Source organism: Hypomesus transpacificus, chromosome 17 (assembly GCF_021917145.1).
Source record: "Hypomesus transpacificus isolate Combined female chromosome 17, fHypTra1, whole genome shotgun sequence".
NCBI lineage: Eukaryota > Metazoa > Chordata > Actinopteri > Osmeriformes > Osmeridae > Hypomesus > Hypomesus transpacificus.
Window position 1 is genome coordinate 14,180,884 of NC_061076.1, and position 21,975 is coordinate 14,202,858.

The window sequence follows — 21,975 nt, forward strand, 5'->3', positions numbered from 1 at the left end:
CTTTTTTAGGCGAAACGTTTAGACCTATATTTAGATCTAGCCTAAATAAATAGGCATATGCTTAAAAACTGAGGAAACGGAATGTTCGAGTGGTACATGAAAACAGCGGTGCCACTTTGCAAACGTCTCAGAAGTAGGCCTTATTATTGTTGTCCCATCCTTCCCACCATTTCGGTCTTTGCGCTCTACTCTCATTTGCGTGCGCGGACTCGCAGGCACGCAACTTGGGGGCTCGGCGCATCGCAATGGAAAGGGGGCGCGCCCTAGCGAAGCACGAGCTAGTCAGTGTTGATGTGTCGCAGATTTTAAAAACTCAGAAAGAAGCACAGTTTTAGCGCTCAGCGTAGGAGATTACCTGCATTTGAGGATGAAAGAAAAACCCAAATACCATAGAACGGGTTCAAATGGGAAATTTCGATTAGTTCAGTCGCTCCTGCAAGTTTTTTAAGAAATTATTATTTCTTAGGAAACGAGAAAAGAACAGTGCATACACTCGCGTCCTACTGCGTGCTGCCAGCTCTGTGTATGAGGGATGGAACTGTCATCCATAGGAGAACAAGTGTTTGCAGTTGAATCGATAACCAAGAAGAGAGTTAGAAAGGTAAGAAATGTTGCCAAGTTTGTCCATAGTTTGAGTTTCCAATATACAGAATGTGCTGCTGCTTAGTCTTTAAAATACATTATCTAGGCTACTGAACAAAAGTCCTACGCAGTTTTCGTATGAGTTTACGCAAGAGAACATGTTGTTGGTTAACATTTTATCTTGTAAGAAGGACATTCTATAGCCCCTATTAACTATAACGCAAAGGTTTAACATTGTTTTAATGGTGTGACTATGTTTAAGGACGGAAAAGAAGTTCCCCTTTGTACATCGACTGACTATTTTTCAGCGGAAGCTTGTTTTAAAGCAACTTACGCTATTGTAGTAAAATGTAAGGGGGGTGTGTTTGTCTATATCGATTCGCCTCCGCTGTATAGGGATTACAGCCATATAGCCGATGCGCGCGGCCAATGTGTGGAAGCTACGCAGTTTATTTGTAGGTTACGCCAATGGGAGAATCAAGGGGACACAGATGAATGGGGTTTTGTGAAACTGCTGCGTAATGTTAAGTTGAATTTGTGAAACTGCTGCGTAATGTTAAGTTGAATTCATGCACATCTCAGAAAACATAATGCTATGAAATGCCCTTTGGGCAATTGTATTTTTGTGGTGGTATTTTGTTATTCATCCTAATGTATTTATTGTCTTTCTAATTGAAAACAGTTCGGATGACTAGAGGTTTTTGTAAGCTTTGTGATGTTGCAACATCATTCGATAAAGAGCAAGGCGAGTTGCACATAATGGTAGGAGGTAGACGTAAATGAGACCTTAGCTGCACAGCGCGTTGCGCAATACCAGTTGTTTACATGTTACCATGGCCCCACCTATTTCCATCACTAGTGTTCTAGTCGTGCTGCTACATTATTAAACCCCACCTATACCACATGTGCGACCACGCAAGCACGGTAGTGCTGTAGGCAACCGAGACCCCTTGTCATTGACGTCATCCTGCACGATCTCCATTCGAAAATAAAATTCTCCCAATGATCTCCTCACGGTACTTGCCCATTAAAGAGACAGTATTTCTTTTTTTGCACCCGTTGAGTTAAGCATTTTTATTGTACTAGAATCCAGAGTGCGTGTATCTTTGAGATGTCTTTTGCTCTCTGTCTCAGGGTAACGTGGAATACCTACTGAAGTGGCAGGGATGGTCACCAAAGTAAGTGGGGGACGCCATTATCTGTTCATGAATACCTGTGTATGAGTCATGAATGTGTCATCGGAGAGCTCCTTGCACACAATGTGGATGTATTCACATACACAATGTGGTGTGTGTTTGATAGGTACAGTACTTGGGAGCCGGAAGACAACATTCTAGACCCACGTCTGGTTCTGGCCTATGAGGAGAAGTAAGTCATCCTGAAGGTGTGCTGATAGTGACAACACTTCCAGAATGAGACCAGTCGGCTTGAGCCTAACGTCTTCTACTTTCTGTGTCATCCTCCTTCTTTCCTCAAACACCCTCCTTCTCACACTCCCTTCATTGCTATCCTACTCGCTTTCTTTTTCTCTAACACTCTCTCTCTGCAACTCTTTCTCTAACTCTCTAACTGTTTTTCCAATTCTTTCTTTCTATCTCTAACTCTCTTTGTCACTAACTCTAACTCTCTCTCTAACTCTCTCCTTTCTCTACCTCTCTTTCTCTTTCTTCTGTCTACCAGGGAGGAGAAGGACCGGGCTCTAGCGTACCGGAGGAAAGGCCTGAGACCTCGAAGGCTGGTCTTACGGGTAGGACGCCTACCTTTGTCCATGTCCAGAGACACTCTTCCGTAGCCTATTATAAAGTATAGCAGACTGTGGTGTTGATAACATTACACAGCCGTAAATAACAAAAGCTCATTCAGAAGTTGTTACATGACAGTTGTCTTTGTTGTCCTGGGACACACACGGTATGACTGAAGCCAGCGGGGCACATTTAACCTTGTGGATACGGTATCCCTCTTGTAGAACATCTACGCCATGGATCTCCGCAGCTCGCACAAGGAGAAACCCCCCCCTCGCCTCCGGCTCTCCCTCACCCGCTCCTCAGTAAGCTCTGACCCAGACCAGGGTGAGAGGGCGGGCATGCTTCGCCGCCTGGTGAAGCGCAAGACCAGGCAGAGAGCGTCCAAGCTGGTGCCGGACAGAAGCCCGCCCCAACTGCAGACTGCCTTACAGAACCCCGCGGAACAAGACTGCGGAGGCACCGAGGAGAGGCAGGAATCAGAATGCACCACAGAGACACATGATGACAGTCTGTATGGTTGGTTATCAGCGATTGTGGGCTGTCAGTTGAGCATTAGTCAGTGTTCTTATTCAGGATTAGTCCACTTGTTGGTTTATTTTTGTTCAGCACACTATATCTGTATCCTTGTTTTTACAGGGCAGTCAGAGTGCAGTTCTCCTCCTGTTCTGGAGCGGGAGGTTGAGGTGGACGACATGATAGGCAGCATGGAGGAACAGAACCGGGACATGGAGATGATTGACAGAGTGGAGTACTGTGGCTCCCCTAAGGAGTTGTTGCTGGGCGCAGCCTCAGAAAAGATGACAAGGGAAGTGATTGTGACTGACAGGTCAGAAGGTGAGGCTTCCGACCTCAGACAGGAAGAAGTTATTGACCTATCTGAGAGTTATATGTCTGTACTGGAAGGGCCAGAATACATTGTTATGAGCAACGCTTCAGACAGCGTTGTGGAAGTGGGGGACGATATTTCAGAGGAGAAAGTATCAGAAAGCCACTCAGATATAGAGTTAGGGAGCGAGGAGGGAAGACAGGGTAACACTCCAGTAGAGGAGGTGGGAGCAGGGGGAGAAGAGGGAGGAGGAGCCAAAGAGGGAGAAGGGGCCTGTGGTACAGTGGCCGAGGGTCCAAACACCTGCCCCGGGGTGGTGGAGGTCAGGGAGGACCTCACCAAACAGGTAGACCAGTTGGAGAAGACAGAAATCCTGGACAGTAGTGCCTCAGCCTCAGGGCAACCAGGTAAAGTGCTTGTGACCAATGTGACTATCAACTCTCTGACTGTGACCTTCAAAGAGGCCCTGACAGCAGAAGGGTTCTTCAAAAGCTGTGGGATGGAGGTCTGAGAAAATGAGGAAAGAGAAAGGAAGTAGGGGGAGTGGTGGAATGGTTATAGCTGAAATGTAACTAATGTTGAATTTACCGTTCATGAATTGCCATGTATATAATCATGTAGTATATAAGCGTAATATAATTTAAAAAAAGCTTAGATATGAAATGCATACTACTTCCTATATGTTGAATGAAGAATATTTCCCTTTGGAAAAAATGGGTGGTAAATTTGACTGGTGGTTAGGTTTTCAGGACAGTAGCTTCAAGTATAAGAAAGACTGGATTAGGGAAAGTGCAGCAACTGACTCCAGAATGTCATCTATTACTACTTCCAAATGATAAATTCTACTTCCCCAGTCTGTTGTAATGTTAAGAATATAGCTAACCTGCTAATTTCAAATGTGTTCGGGGGCTTGTTTCAGTCACTCCGTTTTTTAAGAAAAAGTTTTTCTAAAGTCCTGATTTTTCATCTATTCTATAGTCATTTGTGCACCCCCTGCCAGTGACAAAATACCCTGTTATATCTTTGAAAGTTTATTTTCATTACAAAGGAATACAAGGTGGTCAATGTTACCTGAAGGCATAGAAGCAGATGAGCAATTCAAGGAAATTTGAGGCGCTATATACAATGGTGTTGTGTTGCTGTTCTGTCTTTTATTAAGTATAAAATGATACCTGGTTCTATTTTTGTATTACCAAATTGATAGTTCATTCTTGTCATGAAGCCTTTGTGCATTAAAAGAGATCAGTTGACTCTACTATGCTACACTGTAGGAACCGTAAAAACTAGGATAGATGAACTGAAGTCGTAGGTCTTTATCGCATGTCACATGTACTGTATATGCTAACTTAAATTACGTCACGTGTCAGAATGAGTCTTGTCATGACTTGTCAAACTTTTCTCTATAACAAAAACCTTCCTTTTTTGACTGTATTTCCAATAAAGACACACTTCAACCTTCTTGTTGCCAAGACATACTTAATATAATCTTTTTGCACAGGTGATCTTTTTTTTATTTATTGTTTATGTAATATACCACCATTGTGCCACCCAATATGACCACTAGGGGTCATGTTTCACTTAGGGATGGGAAACCCAGCAGAGTACTGCTCTGCTTAGCCCTTTGTCCTAGCAGTAAGACTTGGCATGTGTATGTGAAGAGAATTTTCCAAACACTGCATTACAAAGCCACCGCTCAGTTGTTCCAAAGCCAGACACAACTGAGTCATTGTAAGATAAGACACCCACTCGGCGTACATCATATATTTGTCATTTTCATTTTATTATAAAAAACAGTATTCGAGTCCACAGTTTGTGTATTCTTTGTACAGTAAAAAATATTAAATTAAACTCCCAAAGTTCTGAGCAGAAAGATAAATTGAGAAGGTGGGGTTGTCTGGGGAGGAGTGACAGCGATTCACCCACGGGTGGGGTGGGGGACTGGAGGAGAGCGACGGGGGTTGCAGCGGGACCAGTGCATTCGGAGCTCTTAAGCTGGGGTGAGGGAAGGGTGGGTTCAAGTCCAGAGAGAGGAGCAGCATGGAGGGGGCGAGACAGGGGGCGGGGATGTCTCCAGTCCCTCCCCCACCTCAGGTGCAGTACAGTCATTTAGGATCCATTCCCAGAGCAGAAACATCCTACTACAACACTAGTGGACTCTCCTCCACGCCCACCCCGTGTTCTCTCCTCATTACAGGCACACAGGTATGCACCTCCCACCTCCAGTACTCAACAAGTGTCTTTAAAAGGAAGGAGTGCACACACATTCAAGAGGGGGCTTGTTTGTAAGAAATGTCCCTTCCAGTAAAAATGTTCAATGATGGGGGCATTTCCATGGTAGCAGGCCTGTATCCATTGGCCCCACTCCCTGACGCCTACAGCAACACCCGCAACCCAAGAACACTGACATTTATTCCAGGTTAGATAGGCCCAACCTATGACATAGCATGTGAAATGAAATAACCACTCCCCCGATTTTAACATCCAATAACAAAAATATATTTCTATGTGAATTGTAGCAGTCTCAGGGTATATACCAACCAACAAACCGTCCCAATGGAAAAAAAAAATTAAGAAAATAAATAAAGTCAAGCAAAACCCAAACATTTAAAGGAAGATATGCATGATGTTTGGATTCATAATTATAACAATAATAATATTATCCACTTCACTCTGCAAAAATGATAAGACAGACTGAATGGAGAAAAAAAAAAAAAAAAAAAATACAATTAAAAAAAGTCAATTGCATTCAATCATTTGCTCTTTAATTCTTAGTCACTTTTAAAATCTTAAAAACATTTCTTAAAAAAAGGCAAATACTCCCATAATCCTCCAAACCCCAAAAATATCACCTGTTGTATTCTTTAAGGGAAAGAGACCATCCCCCTCTTTGTACACAATTGGCAAAAAAATATATTAACAGCAATAACTTACCATTCATTTATTTTAATTCATTCATTGACTTGTTGATTTATTGTTGCATCTCCCATAGGAAGTTCAGTTCAATGTATCTTTATTGAAAACATTAAATAATAACATTAAAAGTATAAAAAAAGGCTAACACTGTCCTAGGCGAGTGCAGTTCTGCAAAGCAGGAGGCGAGTCTCTGACACCCTACATGATGTCTAAGGTGTGGTTAAGGTCCTGGCTGTTCCCAGACAGCATATCAGCCCCCCCGGGTCCATGAAGGCCCCCCATCCCACTAAGCTGGGACAGCATGGCGTTCTGCTCCGACCCAAACTGGTCCATAGAGTTCTGCTGCTGCTGGGCCGCTTGCTGTTGCTGTTGTTGTTGTTGTGGGACCACCATCCCAGGGTGGTGCTGGTTGAGGTGGCCCGGGTGCGGAGAGCCCGTCTGGGTTTGAGGGGAGATGTGGTGGGGGGAAGGCTGGGGCTGCATGCGGGGGGACGGGCTGGAGTGCGGGGGCTGAGACTGGGGCCGCGGGGAGGGTTGTGGGGAGCGGACCTGGTTGCTGAGGGAGCCTGCGCCCAGAGCCTGTCCCTGGAGATGGGGGTGGGGCGACTGGGCCATCTGCTGCTGTGGGCTCATAGGGTTACTGTGCTGGGCTGGGGAGCCCCCTCCCAGGTGCTGCTGCTGGAGCAGCCTCTGGTGAATAGCCTGCTGGAGAAGGGCCTGGGAGGACGGTGGCTGGGGGCCTCCCTGGGGGGGCTGCGGCTGCTGCTGGGGGCCTCCTACACCCCCACCGGGCCCCCCGTCACCCGCCTGGAGGCCTGCCATGGCATTCTGCTGCTGCTGCTGCATCTGGAGGTGGTGCTGGTGCTGGAGCCTCTGCTGGAGCGCAGCAGCCTGCTGCTGGGATACCGTCCCTGGGTAACCCTGCTGCTGCTGGCCAGGCTGACCTCCAGCCACCTGGGGAGGAGGGGGGCCTCCAGAAGGGCCCTGACCCTGCTGGGGTGGCTGCATCCCAGGCTGGCCCATGTAGCCCTGGCCCTGAGGGGGCTGGGGCTGTTGGAACTGGGCATGGTTCCCCATCTGTTGTTGTTGTTGTTGTTGTTGCTGCTGCTGCTGTTGTTGTTGTAGGTGCCGTCTCATCAGTAACTCTCTGAACTTGGGGTTGATGTTGGCCATCTGAGGGCCTTGTCCCGGCATGTTTCCTGCTTGCTGCTGCTGCTGCTGTAGGGCTGCAACCTGCTGCAAACCAGCCAGCATTGGCCGCTGTTGTTGTTGTTGCTGCTGCTGCTGCTGCTGCTGCTGCTGTTGCTGCTGCTGCTGCTGCTGCTGCTGCTGCTGCTGCTGCTGCTGCTGCTGCTGTAACTGTTGCTGTTGTTGCTGCTGTAACTGCTGTTGCTGGACCTGCTGTAACTGAGCCATGGAGGGCATGTTGACATTCACCCCCTGACCCATGTGACCCATTCCAGGCTGGCCACCTACAGCGTTGACATTCACCTGCTGGCCACCCATGACGTTGGCCCCGGGTAACCCTGCTGGTCCAGGCCCTCCGGGGGCCCCTGGCCCTCCCTGGGCCCCCTTGTACTTGGAGGCCCTCTGCTTGATGAAGGCAGCCATGAGCTGGGGGTTGGAGCGCAGGATGTTGAGGACCTGCTGCTGCTGGAGAGGGGAGCTGGGGGAGCGCAGGGTCCGTAGGAGCTCCTGGAGGGCCGCTTGGGGCAGGTTACCACCCCCGGGCACCACTGCTGCACCCCCCGGGACACCCCCTCCAGCCTGCTGCACCATCCCTATAAGCGCATTACGCCCCTGGACTTGCTGTTGTTGTTGTTGTTGTTGTTGTTGCTGCTGCTGCATTTGTTGTTGTTGTTGTTGTTGCTGCTGGGCAGCCACCATGCCTGGATGTCCCATCTGGTTCATCATGGCCTGCCTCTGCTGGGGCGGCATGCCCTGTCCGGCCCACTGCTGCTGGGGGTTCTGGAGAGGGGGGCCCCCTACCCTCTGTTGCTGAAGCTGGACCTGGGCCTGGGGGGGCAGCCCAGCCTGGGGGTTAGCCTGCTGGGGCTGCTGCTGCATGGGGCCAGGCCCCACCATCATCCCCGGAGGCCCCTGCTGCTGCTGTTGCTGCTGCTCCATGTGAGCCCTGGCCGCCACTGCTGCAGCCTGGGCCTGGGGGGGCAGGCCCTGGGCACCTACCATACCCACTGCCCCGGGGTGAGCCATGCCCATCTGCCCCTGGGGCTGTTGGTGGTGGGGGTGCTGGGGCATCATACCCGCAGCTTGGGCCGCCTGCCTCTGCAGTGCCATCTTCCTCTGGGCGTCTGCCACCTGTTGGATCTTCATGGCGATCTCCACGGCTGCCGGAGGTGGGCCGGACTGGGGCTGCTGTTGCTGGGGCTGCCCAGGCATGGAGACCTGGCCTGGGGTGGGCTGCTGCTGGGTGGCCTGGGGCTGCTGCTGCGGAGGGGTGGCTGGGCCCAGCCCAGGCTTACCCTGGGACTGGGGGTGGAGAGGAGAGGACCCTGGGGGTCTGTTGGCATAAGGGGGTAGGCTGTTGGGGTGCTGCAGCTGCTGAGGGTTGGGACCCTGGTTCTGCTGCTGTTGGACCTGGGGAATCATCTGTTGCTGTTGCTGCTGCTGCTGAGGAGAGCTCATTATGCCCCCTCCGCCCTGTTGCATCTGCTGCTGGAACTGGTGGTGCATGTGGTGCTGGGGGGGCATGCCTCCACCCTGCTGTCCCTGCTGGAGCTGTCCTTGTTGGGGCCCGGCCCCGGGGCTGGGGCCCATCCCTGGCTGTGGGCCTGGAGGTAGACTGCTGGGCTGCGTAGGGGTCTGGGGCGTCGGGGGCTGGGTCCCCACCGAGGTGGGGGTGCTGGGGGCTGTGGTGCCGTTGTTCCCCGGGGAGGGAAGCCCTCCCACGGGGCCTCCTCCCCCGGCCGGCTGGCCTACCCTCTGCATGCTGGCCATCCTCCTTCTCAGCATCTGGGCCTGCTGGAGGCGGTGCTGCAGCTGCTGCTGCCTCAGCTTGTGCTTGATGTTGAGGCAGAAGGGCACGGGGCACTTGTTCTCCTGGCAGTGCTTGGCGTGGTAGCAGCACAGGGCGATCAGCTGCTTGCAGATGGGGCAGCCGCCGTTGGTCTTGCGCTTGCAGCCCTTGGTGTGCTGCACCACACGTTTCATCTTCTGGCAGGACGGTAGCGAGCAGTTGGCGTTGCGACACTGGCAGGCGTGGACCAGGGACTGGATGCAGCGCTGGATGCTGAGGCGGCGCGAGTCTCCGGGGCTCTGGGTGGCTGCGGCGGCCTGGCTGTTGCTCTCGTCGTCCAGACCCAGACCCAGCTTCTCCATCTTGTGCTCGTGGCCCTTGGTGTTGTAGCAGGTGCCACAGAGGTCATAGTCCTGGGGAAGGAGGGAGGGGTCAGTATTTTTGTATATTATCTGTGAATGGGGAGTTCAACCATATGCCCTTATTCCTGAACATTGATCAAATCTCATACTCATACCATTAAAATATAACAATCCAATGTCTAATGCTTTACTCAGTCCCCCCAGGTTTTCGCAGGCCTTTTTTGTGATAGTTGCGGGCTAAAATTCCTGATTTCGCAGGAGCTTTTCCAAAAGGTTGCGATGAAGGTTGCAGTGTTTTTTAGGAGTTTGTTGCGATGAAACTGCGGGTGCAATTAAAAATTGCAATAGAAAGTTGCGAATGTCCCTCTTTGTAATTTAAATATAGTTATTGGTTGAAAAATAAGTCATTAACAAACATTCATTAAAGAATACAACTAGGGTGACTAGACATCTTCTTTTACCCTGACATGTCCTCTTTCGAGACCTAAAGAATGCATCCGGAAGGGATTCAAAAATTGTGTGGGATTTTGCCTCGTCGGATATTTATGTTTCTCTGGGTCTTTCACCAGCTATTATGACCTTACAAGTTTTGGAAAGGGTATCTCCCTTACGTTCCACCTTCTTGCGCAAGCACTGACTGTAGAGAGAACTGTCATTTTAATCAGATAGTGCGGCATGCAATACACGACCAGCACTACTCCACCCCCCCCCACACTTCGACACGATGAAGTGTCCTCTTTTTCACAAACTAAAATCTGGTCACCCTAATAAAACCATTGAGAAATGGTCCCCTAAATAATCTTACCAACACGCCAATTTTAATCATATCCAATTTGTAATCCTTTTCCAACCAGGATTACATTCGCCTTGAAGGGAGGAATCTCCCTTTTTAACAAAAAAGATTGAAATCTCTATCTGTCTGCAATACCGTTCTACGCCTCTACGCAACTTTGGCGCTCTCACGCTTGCCAGACATAGACAGTAGAAGAAAGCATGTTGAGCGGAATTTGCGGGGAATAGTTGAATTTGCGTGAATTGGTGCGATCGCAACATTGCGAATTCCTGGAGGGTCTGTTTACTGAGCCAAACTATGTAATCCTATCTTCATTCTTATATTTCTTTCATTTCTTCTCACCTACTCAATTTCATGGAACTGATTCCCCCCAACTCCATCATCCCTCCCTCCCTCATCTATCCTCCCTTCCATATCCATTCTTGCTCCCTCAGCCTCCCTCCCTTCCTCCCTCATCTATCAACCCCCCTCCATCATTCCTCCTCTCCATCCCCCTCTCCCAACCTTATCCCTCCTCTATCTATCCCTCCCTCCTCACCTCGCAGACGGTGCAGTGGAAGCGTGTCTCCACGTGGTGCTTGCATTCGTTGCAGGTGTAGACAAAGCGGTCCTGGCTCTGGTTGTGCAGCTCTACCAGCATGCACATGGAGCTCCACTTAGCCCTGCGCAGTGAGCTGAACTCCAGGTGCTTGTCCCGCGCCAGCGTCAGGAAGGCGTCACGTCCATCCATCAGGTCGCACGCCATCAGGGGGTCGGGGTCCGTGATGGGGGGCAGGGAGTTTGCCGTGGGGGCAGCGATAAGGCGGATCACAAAGAACACCTGCAGAAGAAAATACGAGAATATGAGAGATAGTGATGACACCGGCGGCATTTTGTGTGTGTACACAGTACTAATTGCTAGGAGTCATAAAAAAGGTTTTACTATTACAACAATACACTAAACATGGATGCTCCACGTCCAGAAATGTGTCTGTGTAGGAGAGTGTGTATGTGCTCAGGAGATAGAGTGTACAGGAGTTTGGGTGTTTGTACAGGAGAGAGTGTGTGTACCAAATCGCTACTCTAACAAAAAGGTACAAAACCAGATATTCTGAAGTTATAGTAGTACCGAATCTACCCGGTACCCATGCAGAGTTGGGAACTTTTTAACTTTTTAAAGCAGTATTGCCAAACAAATCTCACGCGAATTCGTTAGTGCCAATCTGAAAAGACGCTCAAAGTCACTAGCTTGGTCGCTAATCATCGGATGAGACTTTTTTGTTGCTAGGGAAGGCGAAAAGTCACTAAATTTGCAACACTGGACGAGCATAAAATGCCGGCATGGTGACAAGCAGCTGATGATGCGGGGGCTGCACTAAAACTTGTCGACAAGATAAATGGAAAGATCCAGGTATAGAAATACTGTGTCAGGCAGATGACCATGGAATGATATTGGATCACCAAAAACTAATTTGCTTACGTAATACCTAATACTGGGGCATACGAATGGAAAGGGCACAACAGGGTAAACAGAGGCTTTTAGATGACAGTTTGCCAAAATGTGTGTTGGGGTTTGGGATGTACATTTACGTTTAACAGCGTTTTGCCACTTGTGCTTGTAGCGCAAACACAATTTGAAGAGCCCAATGAAGCGGGTTGAATCCACTCTTTCTCCTTCTTACAAATTATGTTTAAGATTTCAATTTTTTAGATATACAAATGATCTGCAGAGTTTGCTTAATGTCTACACTCAGTCCACACACGTTTTAGGCCTACATGCATTTTGATTGTATTCATGTTCTGTTGTCATAGGTAGGCTGCAGACATGAATTGTTCAGTAACCCGTTTTAGTTTTTTGCTTTGGTATTGAGTACCGTGAAATTGTACTGGTATTGGTACCGACTACTAAAGCTTTGGTACAATGACAACCTTAGTGTGTGTAGAGGATAGACTGAGTGTGTATAGGAAAGTGTGAGTATGTGTACAGTAGGGCTAAATGATATTTTCAGTAAAAGATCATTTACTTAACTCGTTTGATTTAATTTGAACTATTTTAAGGGCCAACAATAATGCGATTTGATCAGTGCAATGCTGTAGCGCTAGACTGTAATGCTCCCGTATGCAATCCAATAATAGACGAGATGACACGGTGCTTATGAGAATGTTGGAGTGCAAACAAAGCCGAACTAGCAGAGTGTTTTGCAAAATGTCAAACAATAAATGCTGTTGTGTGTAATACATGCAGGGTGGAACTTGCATTTCATGGGAGCACAACGTGCATGTGGAAACATCTCGGCACGAGAAGACACAACTAGCCGGGGTAGCTGCTGTTAGCAACACCAGGAGAAAAAAATAAACTCTATAAAATGCGCTAGCTGTGTGTGTACTTCAAGAGAAGGCTCAAGATGCACTTGTTCCGGGAGTACAATGGTACTTAGGAATGGTTTGCTGAACCCAATGCTAGTTTCCTCAAGGATCACAATGACTCTTGCTTAGAGACTTGTTGCTCTTGTTGGTTAGTGGTAACTGATTTAAACTGTTGTATTCGCTGCGAAATATTCTATTTTAGTTCATCTTATGTAATTGTTATTGTTGCTTGCTTTTTCTACAGGTACACTTGCACTTTGAGATTCATGTTGTTTAATTGTAACTTGCTTAACTACATGCTCTTATGGTTCTTCCCTTTGGCACTTTTTGGTTGTTCACAATGTGTGCTTCTTGTTTTTGGCTACCCGCAATGCTTTGCCCTTACAAAAAAGAAGTATATTAAAGTATACTATAAGTATACTAAAATATGGATAGTACACTTTTAGTTCACTTTTGATATACTTTTAAGAAGTATGCTTTGAAAATAGTTCACTTTTAATATACTTCTAAGGAGTGTACTTAGAAAAAAGTTCACTTTTGATATACTTTTAAGCATGCTTGGAAAATTGTTTACTTTTGATATACTTTTAAGAAGTATGCTTAGAAACGGAAAATTGTATACCTTTCTTCTGGAGTAAGATGTACGTTTTCTATTATTATACAGCAAAAGCAGTCAAAATAATTTTGAAGTACATTACAGGTTACATTTTTTAGATCCATCTCATTCTAATTATTCATGTCCATGAAAATCTATTATGCATTGCACATTTAATCTTTTTTTGTTACTGAAGCTGTAAACTTAATTACTGCCGAAACATTCTGAAGCCCTATACTCTTATACTAATAATTATCAATTGGAGTATTAATGGAAATAAAACGAAAAAGCTACTTGAGAATTTGAAGGTTATACTGTCAAACTGACTGAAGAACGAAATAACGACGTGAAATAATGAAGATAGTGTGGCGCATTGGCTAGTCAATTCCCATGATGCAAGGCGGTAAATAGTGTAAAAAATTGCTGATAAGTTTGCAGTTTGTTCAAAATACAAATGTAAATTCATGAATTTCGTTTTTTAAATGTGTCTGCTTAGAATGTAGTGTTTTGTTGCATGGTAATTGTCATTGTTGTGCTGGTTTACCATTGTAACCATGAGTTAAATGACTGTTACGTTTCATGAGAAGAGCTGTATTCGTAAATCGTTGATACTCATGCAGTAAGTAGCTTCTTTCAGAATCTGCAGTGTGACTTTGTGAGGGCCCCCGTTCTCGCCATATGATGCAAGATCTGAGGCGTCTGAGGGGCCCATAAACATTTTTATTTATTAGTAAGTCATAGTAAAATTATATTTATTAAGTTTACTTCTTGAGGTACTTACATTAATTGAAAGTGCACTTGAAAGTATTGCAAACTATACTTTGAGGCTCTTTAGGAAGTATACTTCATGAACTGAAAGTGCACTACACAGGTTACTTTAGAGTATTCCAAGGTATACTTTTAAGTACTTTAGGAAGTATACTTTATGAACTGAAAGTGCACTACACAGGTTACTTTAGAGTATTCCAAAGTATACTTTGAAGTACTTTAGGAAGTATACTTGATGAACTGAAAGTGCACTACACAGGTTACTTTACAGTATTCAAAAGTAAAGCTTAAAATACACTATAAGTGTACTTTAAAGTGTACTAAATGACCTAAAAAGTGGGCCAATTCAGTTTACTTAGTACAAAAATAGTATATAAATAAGTACACTGCTAGTATACTTTAAGTAACATGATAATAGTATACTTTTTATACTAAGTATACTTACAAAATAAACTTGAAGTATACTTCTTTTTTGTAAGGGTGGGGCTATCTTGTTATTATCAGTTACCTATGCACTTTGTAAAGCTCTCTCTTGGAAGTTGCTTTGGATAAAAGCGTCTACTAAATGAATAAATGTAAATGTAAAATGTAAATATATTAGGTAGAGTGCGGCATCGGTTAGCAAGTTACTTGTTAACACGGGTTTCCAAAAAAACACCTTTGTAACGTCACAAAGGTGGCTCCACTTTTTTGGCTCTGGTCTTTACCTTAGTCACAACCTAATCTCAGGCTTAGCGTACATCTCAGACACTAGTTTAGCTGCGCGATGTACTTCCACAGGAATTACAAAGAAGAAAGTTTGGAAGTTTTTCAATGATATTGAAAATGGACCATGGTCGTAAATGCAGTGTTCCAGGCAGTACTAGGAATGCTGACACTTTTCATAATCTTCCCAAGGAACCAAACACTCGACGGGCATGGCTGATGTTTGTCTATGAGAAGATCCCTGTGAAGTTCGACACTCAATTATTCATTTGCTCGAACCATTTTGACAAACACAGTTTTGAAAAAAGATTTGCTAAGAAGCTGTTGCTGAAAAGAGGTGCTGTTCCGACCGTATGCTCATCACAACCTCAAGCTGTATGATTTTGTCGCTAAAAGTTATTAGCAATGCTAACGTCTTCTATGTCTTGTATTGCTAACGTCTTCTATGTCTTGCATAGGTAGAATGTGTGATGATTTAGTTTATTGGCAATGGGGCTAACATTATTACATTTTCCTTTTTTTGCGATCAAATGTTTTCATTTTCCTGATTGTGTTTCATTCGAATTAATAACCTGTGTTGTCATGTAAATCTAAAATTCACGATGCATGTTTGGCTACGTTGCGTCTTTGGTTTGTTTATAACGAACGAAGCAGCGGAACAATCAGCGCGCAGCTCTTCTAAATATTTATGAGCATACCATAAAAGGGAGAAAACCTCTCGTTTTATTCTAGGGCTATCTCACAGGGTTGCATAAGGGCGCATAGAACAGCACCCGGGCCATTTCCAGCCCAACCAATGTTACATACCCTATTCAGAGACCTTAAGGAACAGTGTGAAATACACTATAAAATCAGTCAATGACCCCTTTAATACAATCACAATGCATGTAGGCTTAAAGGCAATAAAAGTGTGTGGACTGAGTGTAGACATTAAGCGAACTCTGAAGATGACTGTTTGTTCATTTATAGAGTTCAAAAATATAAATCTTGAACAAAATTGATAAAAAGTTGAAAAAGTGGATTCAACACGCTTCATGGGCCTCTTTAAATTTGGATTGCACATCAGCACAAAACGTAAATATTAGAGCTGTCAGTTAAACGGGTTATTAACGGCGTCAATTTTTTTTATCGCAAGATTAACGTTCTTTTTGGCGTAGCAGACTTTGTTGTTTTTTTTCAGATGCCGTTGCAACAACTACTGACGTTAGAAAACTACAAAATCACACTGGATCTAGCTAGACCGGAAACAAAACAACAGGCACGCCGCACACACTTGTTTGGGTTTGCGAGCCGGCTAAAGAGTAGTAGGCTAATGTTTTGGTTTTTTTGCCAAATGGTTCCATTGACAAGACCAAAGTGATCTGTGTGTTTTGTCATTGTGAACTGATCGCAGCAGGTCCAGTCTGAAATACAACTTGATGGCCCAGCACACAGCTGATGCGAATTCTCCGCCCCCTCGTCAAAGCCGGGAATTGCAATGTTGTTTTCAATTGAAAAAAATATTTGCACTAAGCAATCCGATCCACTTTTCCACGTTGATCAAGAGCATTAAAATGAGAACAAATTATGGGACAAAAAGAAACCAAGTGACATTTATAATAGATAAAAATGTGCAATTAATTGCGAGTTAACTATGACATTAATGCGATTAACCACGATTAAATATTTAAATCGTTTGACAACACTAGTAAATGTACATCTCAAACTCCAAAACACAAATTTCAGCAAACTGAAATTTTAGCTGCTTGTACAAGTGTTGCCAATTTAACAACTTTGTCAATAGATTTAGCGTCTTTTCGCCTTCCTTAGTGACAAAAATTCCCATCTAGCGACCAATCGAGTGATTTCCCAGCCACTAGCAACTTCTGGTGAGATTTCCTGGCAACACTGTGCTTGCCAGTGTCCAACTCCATGGGTACCGAGTAGACCCAGTACTCGGTACTATTGTAACCTTAGAATTTCTGGTATTGTACAGTTTTTTTGGGGGGGTTTGAGTACCGACTTGGTTGGTAAACACTAGTGTGTATACAGGAGAGAGAGTAATACCTCCTTGTGTTTCTCCATGGTGGCGTAGAGCTTCTGGGAGAGGTCATTGGACACGTTGGGCATCCCCGGCTTCTTCTTGTTGGCTCGGCTCAGACTGCTCTTGTTCTTGCTCGTCTTTTTACTGTTCTTCTTTTTGGCATTCTTGCTGTCACCTTTCGTGGCCTTAAACAGAGAGGGGGGGGGGGGGGGGGGGGGGGGGGGGGGGGGGGGGGGGGGAGTTTAGATGGACATTGATTCCTGTAGTGTATAACACTGCTTCTTTCCTGTGTTCATTCGATAGTGCAACAAACCCCATTAGGCTACCTAACCTCGCCTCAGGCGTGCTTGCGGACACCAATACCATAGCCCTCCCCTCCTGCCGTGTTCCAGCGCTTCCTACTCACATCGATGCTCTCGCTGGAGGTGCTGTTCTCCTCCCTCTTGCGCTCCTCCTCCTCCTGCTCCAGCTCCTTGATGCTCTCCTCCAGCACGTTGGGCCAGAAGTCGCCCTCAAAGTACGGCAGCTCCTTGGCGCTGGTGAGACGGTCCTCCGTCGCCTGCTTGAAGATGTCCTGAAGATAGGAGAGAGCGAGAGAGAGAGGAATCATTCAACGAGCAGACGGTATAGATTGTCTATTGGCAGTAGGGCTGGGCAGTATGGCCTAAAATATGTATCGCAGTATAATTCTGAAGCACGGACAGAACCGGTACATATCACGATATTTTAGTTGGGTGTGCTCACGCCTTTGGCGAGCGCAACCATTGTTCTCTCACATATATATTTATTATTATTTCTATTCCCACCCCTAAGGATCTGTCAATATTTGGACTACATAGATAACGTAGGTGTCAAAGGTTTCGTCTTGGTGGCGATTAAGTTGCTTGTATTTTTATTTACATTCCATTCACGGTTTAGGCTGAACTTTAGTTTTTGTGGCAAAAAAAGTGCCTTGTGTCAACAAAGGGTACTCAGTGGTGCAAACATCACAGCGTCAGCACACGTTAGCAACGACGCATGGATACAACATGCATAGATGTGCTGCTGTTGCACAGCGAGTATCGTATCATGCCGTGGTGTACTAGCACCATCATACATGTATATTTAAACAAATCAAGACTTGCATGTCCAGTAAGTAATGTCACATTAAATAATGTTTTTTAACTCAAGCTTGTGCATCGCTGTCTTCAATGCCACAGCCTAAACTTTAGGTCAAAAGAAACGTTTCTTATTTCCCATGCATTCAAACAATCCACTCAGTGAAGTTTGGCTAGCAACAGCAGCTAGCTTGCTCGTAACAAACTTGTTTTGAATTAGCCATTTCCACCTAAATAAATGTCAAGTTTTTACGGTTTTGGGGGGCATATTTTCAGTTAGCAGATGGTACTGGTTGAATCGAGATTCCATCTGAAATACTGCCGGTGACAATGTTGTTACAGTAGCTTGTCTCAAAGGGGGTTCTTAATGAATTATGCAATATGAGCAGACTAGGCTAAATGCTCGCAAAATGTCACTAGAAGAGAAACACTTAAGGGGACGGACCCATCTGCAACCAACGCCAGTGAGCACACCCTACAATTTACCCAGAAATGGTACTCTCTCTTAGCCTGGCTGCCAGCCCAACTTAGCCCCGCCCAAAAAATAATTTGGTCGGGAAGTTGGGTCTGGGGGGACACGTTTGGGGAAAAACTATGTCGGAACAGGAGCTGTTCGGACCAATTGTCAGGGCGGGCTTTATACAATGATGGACAGATGATCAACAGTAACGTAATCAACAACGTCACGAAAGAGCGCTTGGGTTGAATTTGTTTTGAACAAACAACATATTACGTTGCTCTGATTGGTTGTAGGTCTATCCAATTGTGCGAAGAAGCATTTGTTTTACTAATTCGGTTGAAACACGCCCCATAGTCACAGCCCAACGGAGAGTTATCAGACTCATATTCTGACTAGAATTATGAGTATGACAACGTCAGGCTAACCCTCTCAAATTTTCCTTACACTTTCATGACAATGTAATCCACACCGCTGGGGCTAATCTACCGCACTCGGACGGATTTGGATAGGGTACGAAGAGTGTGCTTTTTTCAGTGCTTTGCAATGGAAGAACAGCTAATATGTAGCTTTCAACAGTATGCGATCACGAGAAAACTTAGTTCAATATTTGTAGTGAGCTAACTTTTAACAAATAATTAACATACATGGCTGAATACTCGATTCTGTTGGACTACAATACACATTTCACCATTCCAACCTGGCATCATTGCTTGCATGGCTACTCTTCCATGCGGCATTTTTTACGTTGTGTTGTGTCATACAAAGCCTGAGAACGGGCTACTCCATCTGTGCAATACTGATTATGAGGATGCGGAAGATTCCCTGCAATGTTCGCTTAGATTGATTGCAATATTTGCATTTAAGTTCTGTGCTGTACTTTTATGCCATGCCTGGTGTGAATGGGGTTGTGATAAATCTTATTTCTGGAAGGCTCTACCGTGGTTAGCACGGTATAGTCAAAATACATATCGTAGGCCAAATTCATACCGGTATATTTCGATACTGTTCATAACGCCCACCCCCTAATTGGCAGGCCTGTGTAGGACAATCTGTTCCAATTATTCATTCATCCTCCTTTCCTCTCCTATCCACACACACACACACTGACCTTGTAGTCATGTACAATGCGCTCGGCCACAGCCTTGTCCAGCATCTTCTTGTACCACTCCTGCAGTCTCTTGGGCTTGGGGATCTTCTGGTCCATGGGGTGACAGTGGAAGATGTAGTCGTCCCCCTCGCTGGGAGGGCATGCCCAGATGTGGCCTGTCGTATACCTGAGAGGAACGAGAAGAGGATTTCGTTTAGGAGGTGCAGTCAACGTAAACAAAGGCAAATCCATAGGTCAGGGGGCGACCAGTGGAGTTTGGTTGTGTTTCTTTTAAAAGTTCAAGTTTTGGCTCAAACGTGTGTTGTGCAACATCTCTTACCCCAGCCTCTTGACGTACTCCAGGTAGCCTATGAGGATCTCGTGGTAGACACCTGTGCGCAGGTGTCGAGGCTGGAAGAAGTGCACACTGTCCAGATAGGAGATGTAAACCCGCCTCTGATTGGGCGGCGGGCAGTCCGAGCCGTACTCCTGCACGTGCATGCCGAAGAAGCAGACGTCGGCTCCGTCGATGTCCTCAAAGGCAAAAAGAGCCTTGGTCCTGTAGGGGAAGGACTCGCACATCTCCCCACTATCCACAAACCTAAAGGGGGACGGGGGAGACGGTCAGCGAGCACGCACTACATTGTCTATTCACCGTCTCAGAACGACACACAACTGGAGGTGTATGAAAAATCATCTCTCTTTCTCCCCAAATCATATACTGAGACAAACCGTACGCCTTCCTCTTAAGTGTAAATTTGACCCAGGAAGAACAGTGACCCCTGACCCCCTCCCTCACCTGGACTTCATGCCCGGCTTGACCTCCACCACCTTGTCGGAGACGTGGACCACGCGTATGGTGACGTCGCCAGACTCTGGGTGGTTCAGGCGCTTGAGGTAGTCGTTCACTCGTGTCTCCAGGAAGGTGCCCAGCTTTGTCTGGGGGAGCCCTGGGAGAGACAAACGCCGTGGGAGGAAGAGAGAGGAGAAATATAGAGAGAACAGGAAAGAAGGAAGGAAGATGAGAGAGAGAAAGAGAGAGCATATTTAGGAGACCAGCCACATGTTTGGAGGAAAAAGCCAGCTCGGTCCAGTATGGATCAGGGGATGTAACTGTCAAGTTCTTCAGAGTTGAGGGGTAGACTACCGAGGTCTGCTGACATTTAAAGCCCAGGTACGGGACACTAATCTCTGAGGCTGACTAAAGGGCATGTCAGTAGCACACAAACATGTGACAGCAGCTCAACTGCAACACAGTAAGTCATCCAGGCACTTTGTCACTCCTTCAAGCGAAGTCTGAAAAAAAGCGCGATGACTGCATCAAAGGGCTTTTCTGACCTTAAAAAGGGGTCAAATAACGAGACTTCATAACAAGAGAACTGGTTATACCAGCTCGTTGATTTGAAGATCAGGGCTGAGGATGCCAGTGTGGCGTGGTAGACAGACCGGATATCAACACACTTCCCTCATAGTCCCTCCCACTTTTGACATACACACTCCATGCTCTCAGTATGAGTGACGGCTGACAGGTTTGAGCTGATTGGTTCGTCTCCGTAAGTGTCAGCCTACCTGTGGCTTCCTAAAACCATCAGCTGCATTAGGTGAAGAAGGATGGGGATCACTGAGTATATCACCAGGGAAAAGGATGAGGTACACCAAAAACGTGGTTAAATGCTCGCAAAAAAGCAGCATAACAAGAAACAAAAAATTTGCTACAATCATTGCCCGCGCGATATTTACAAAGGCTGGAAAGTCGCTAGTCATCGTGAAGAAAAAGAGGATTTGATCAAATATCTTGGAAGAGACATTAAAAAAGAAAAAGGTGGTATCGGGCATTCATTAAACTGCCTCACAAAACTGCAAAAAGGCTGTGAAAAATTGAATTGAGAAAAAGGACCCTAGGCCTTTCAGAGTGTAGCTACAGGCCTGGAAGATATGAATGAAACCAAACCACGAGGCTGCCTGGGAGTCTGGCAGCAGTGCGCTAGTCTGAGGACAGGCTTCTGAAAGGAAAAGACAAGTTTGGTTACAGGTAAAATTTTTGTTGGGGGGGAGGGGGGGGAGACACGGAGGGAGTGGGTTGGTTATGGGAAAAAGAAAGAGAAAAATATATTTTGTGTATTTTGTTGATCCACTTGATCTCGCAAGCTGTGTGTGGTTCTCCCATGGCGAAAGGACTGCCACCGAAAAAAAGGAAAAAAGGACGATTTTCTTAAACGGAAAATGGTCCCTGTGAACCCAGAGGAAAAAACGTAATAAAAAGATTCAGTGTCCGTCGAAGGCAAATAGTGCGTTTGCTCTTCACAGGAAATAATTGCTATACTTGTAGCCAGTGGGCTTCCAAAGAGATTAGTGCGTTTGTGTATGTGTGCGTCTTAGTTAAATGACTGAAGTCTGGGACAGCGTGGAGATTAGAACATAAAAATAAAGGTTAAGCGAAGGAGAGGGAGGGGAGGGGGAGGACAGACATGGACGGACGCCCCAATGAGTGATGGTTGTAGATGTGCGCCCCCCCGTTTTTTACTTACTCCACTTACTTTTGGCCGCGTACTTGTTCTCTTTTCGTGTCTTATTAGCCTTTTTAAGGCAACTTTCACACACAAAGCTGAGGAGAGGGGAGAACAGGAGAGACTCGATTGTTTTTCATGTTTCCATTTATCTCTATCCGTCGTGTCTGTGAAAGGACGGCCTTCACG

At 46.0% G+C, this 21,975-nt stretch overlaps 2 protein-coding genes across 8 annotated transcripts in view; one reads left to right on the top strand and one right to left on the bottom strand.

Annotated features, from left to right (window-relative positions):
* The first annotated feature begins 257 nt into the window (after window positions 1-257).
* Window positions 258-4,611, top strand: cbx7a (chromobox homolog 7a). Of its 2 annotated transcripts, XM_047037982.1 has the most exons (6): window positions 258-601; window positions 1,717-1,760; window positions 1,885-1,950; window positions 2,263-2,329; window positions 2,549-2,843; window positions 2,964-4,611. In XM_047037982.1, the coding sequence occupies exons 1-6, from the start codon at window positions 533-535 to the stop codon at window positions 3,662-3,664; spliced, it is 1,242 nt and encodes a 413-aa protein (XP_046893938.1). In that variant the 5' UTR covers window positions 258-532; the 3' UTR covers window positions 3,665-4,611. The 2 variants fall into 2 exon arrangements, with proteins under 2 accessions (XP_046893938.1, XP_046893937.1); XM_047037981.1 differs by having other exon boundaries at window positions 2,549-4,611.
* A 303-nt stretch (window positions 4,612-4,914) lies between these two features.
* The window catches only part of ep300b (E1A binding protein p300 b), a 34,935-nt gene continuing 17,874 nt past the window's right edge, over window positions 4,915-21,975 (bottom strand). For 4 of the 6 annotated variants that reach the window (XM_047037852.1, XM_047037850.1, XM_047037848.1 and 1 more), the window contains exons 23-30: window positions 21,808-21,884; window positions 20,079-20,229; window positions 19,620-19,880; window positions 19,301-19,466; window positions 17,042-17,209; window positions 16,659-16,820; window positions 10,737-11,018; window positions 4,915-9,456 (exon numbers count right to left, since the gene is read on the bottom strand). In XM_047037852.1, the coding sequence (XP_046893808.1) occupies window positions 6,265-9,456; window positions 10,737-11,018; window positions 16,659-16,820; window positions 17,042-17,209; window positions 19,301-19,466; window positions 19,620-19,880; window positions 20,079-20,229; window positions 21,808-21,884 (4,459 nt within the window). In that variant the 3' untranslated portion in view covers window positions 4,915-6,264. The remainder of the gene's footprint in view (window positions 9,457-10,736; window positions 11,019-16,658; window positions 16,821-17,041; window positions 17,210-19,300; window positions 19,467-19,619; window positions 19,881-20,078; window positions 20,230-21,807; window positions 21,885-21,975) is intronic. The other 2 variants (XM_047037853.1, XM_047037849.1) reach the window with 1 other exon arrangement.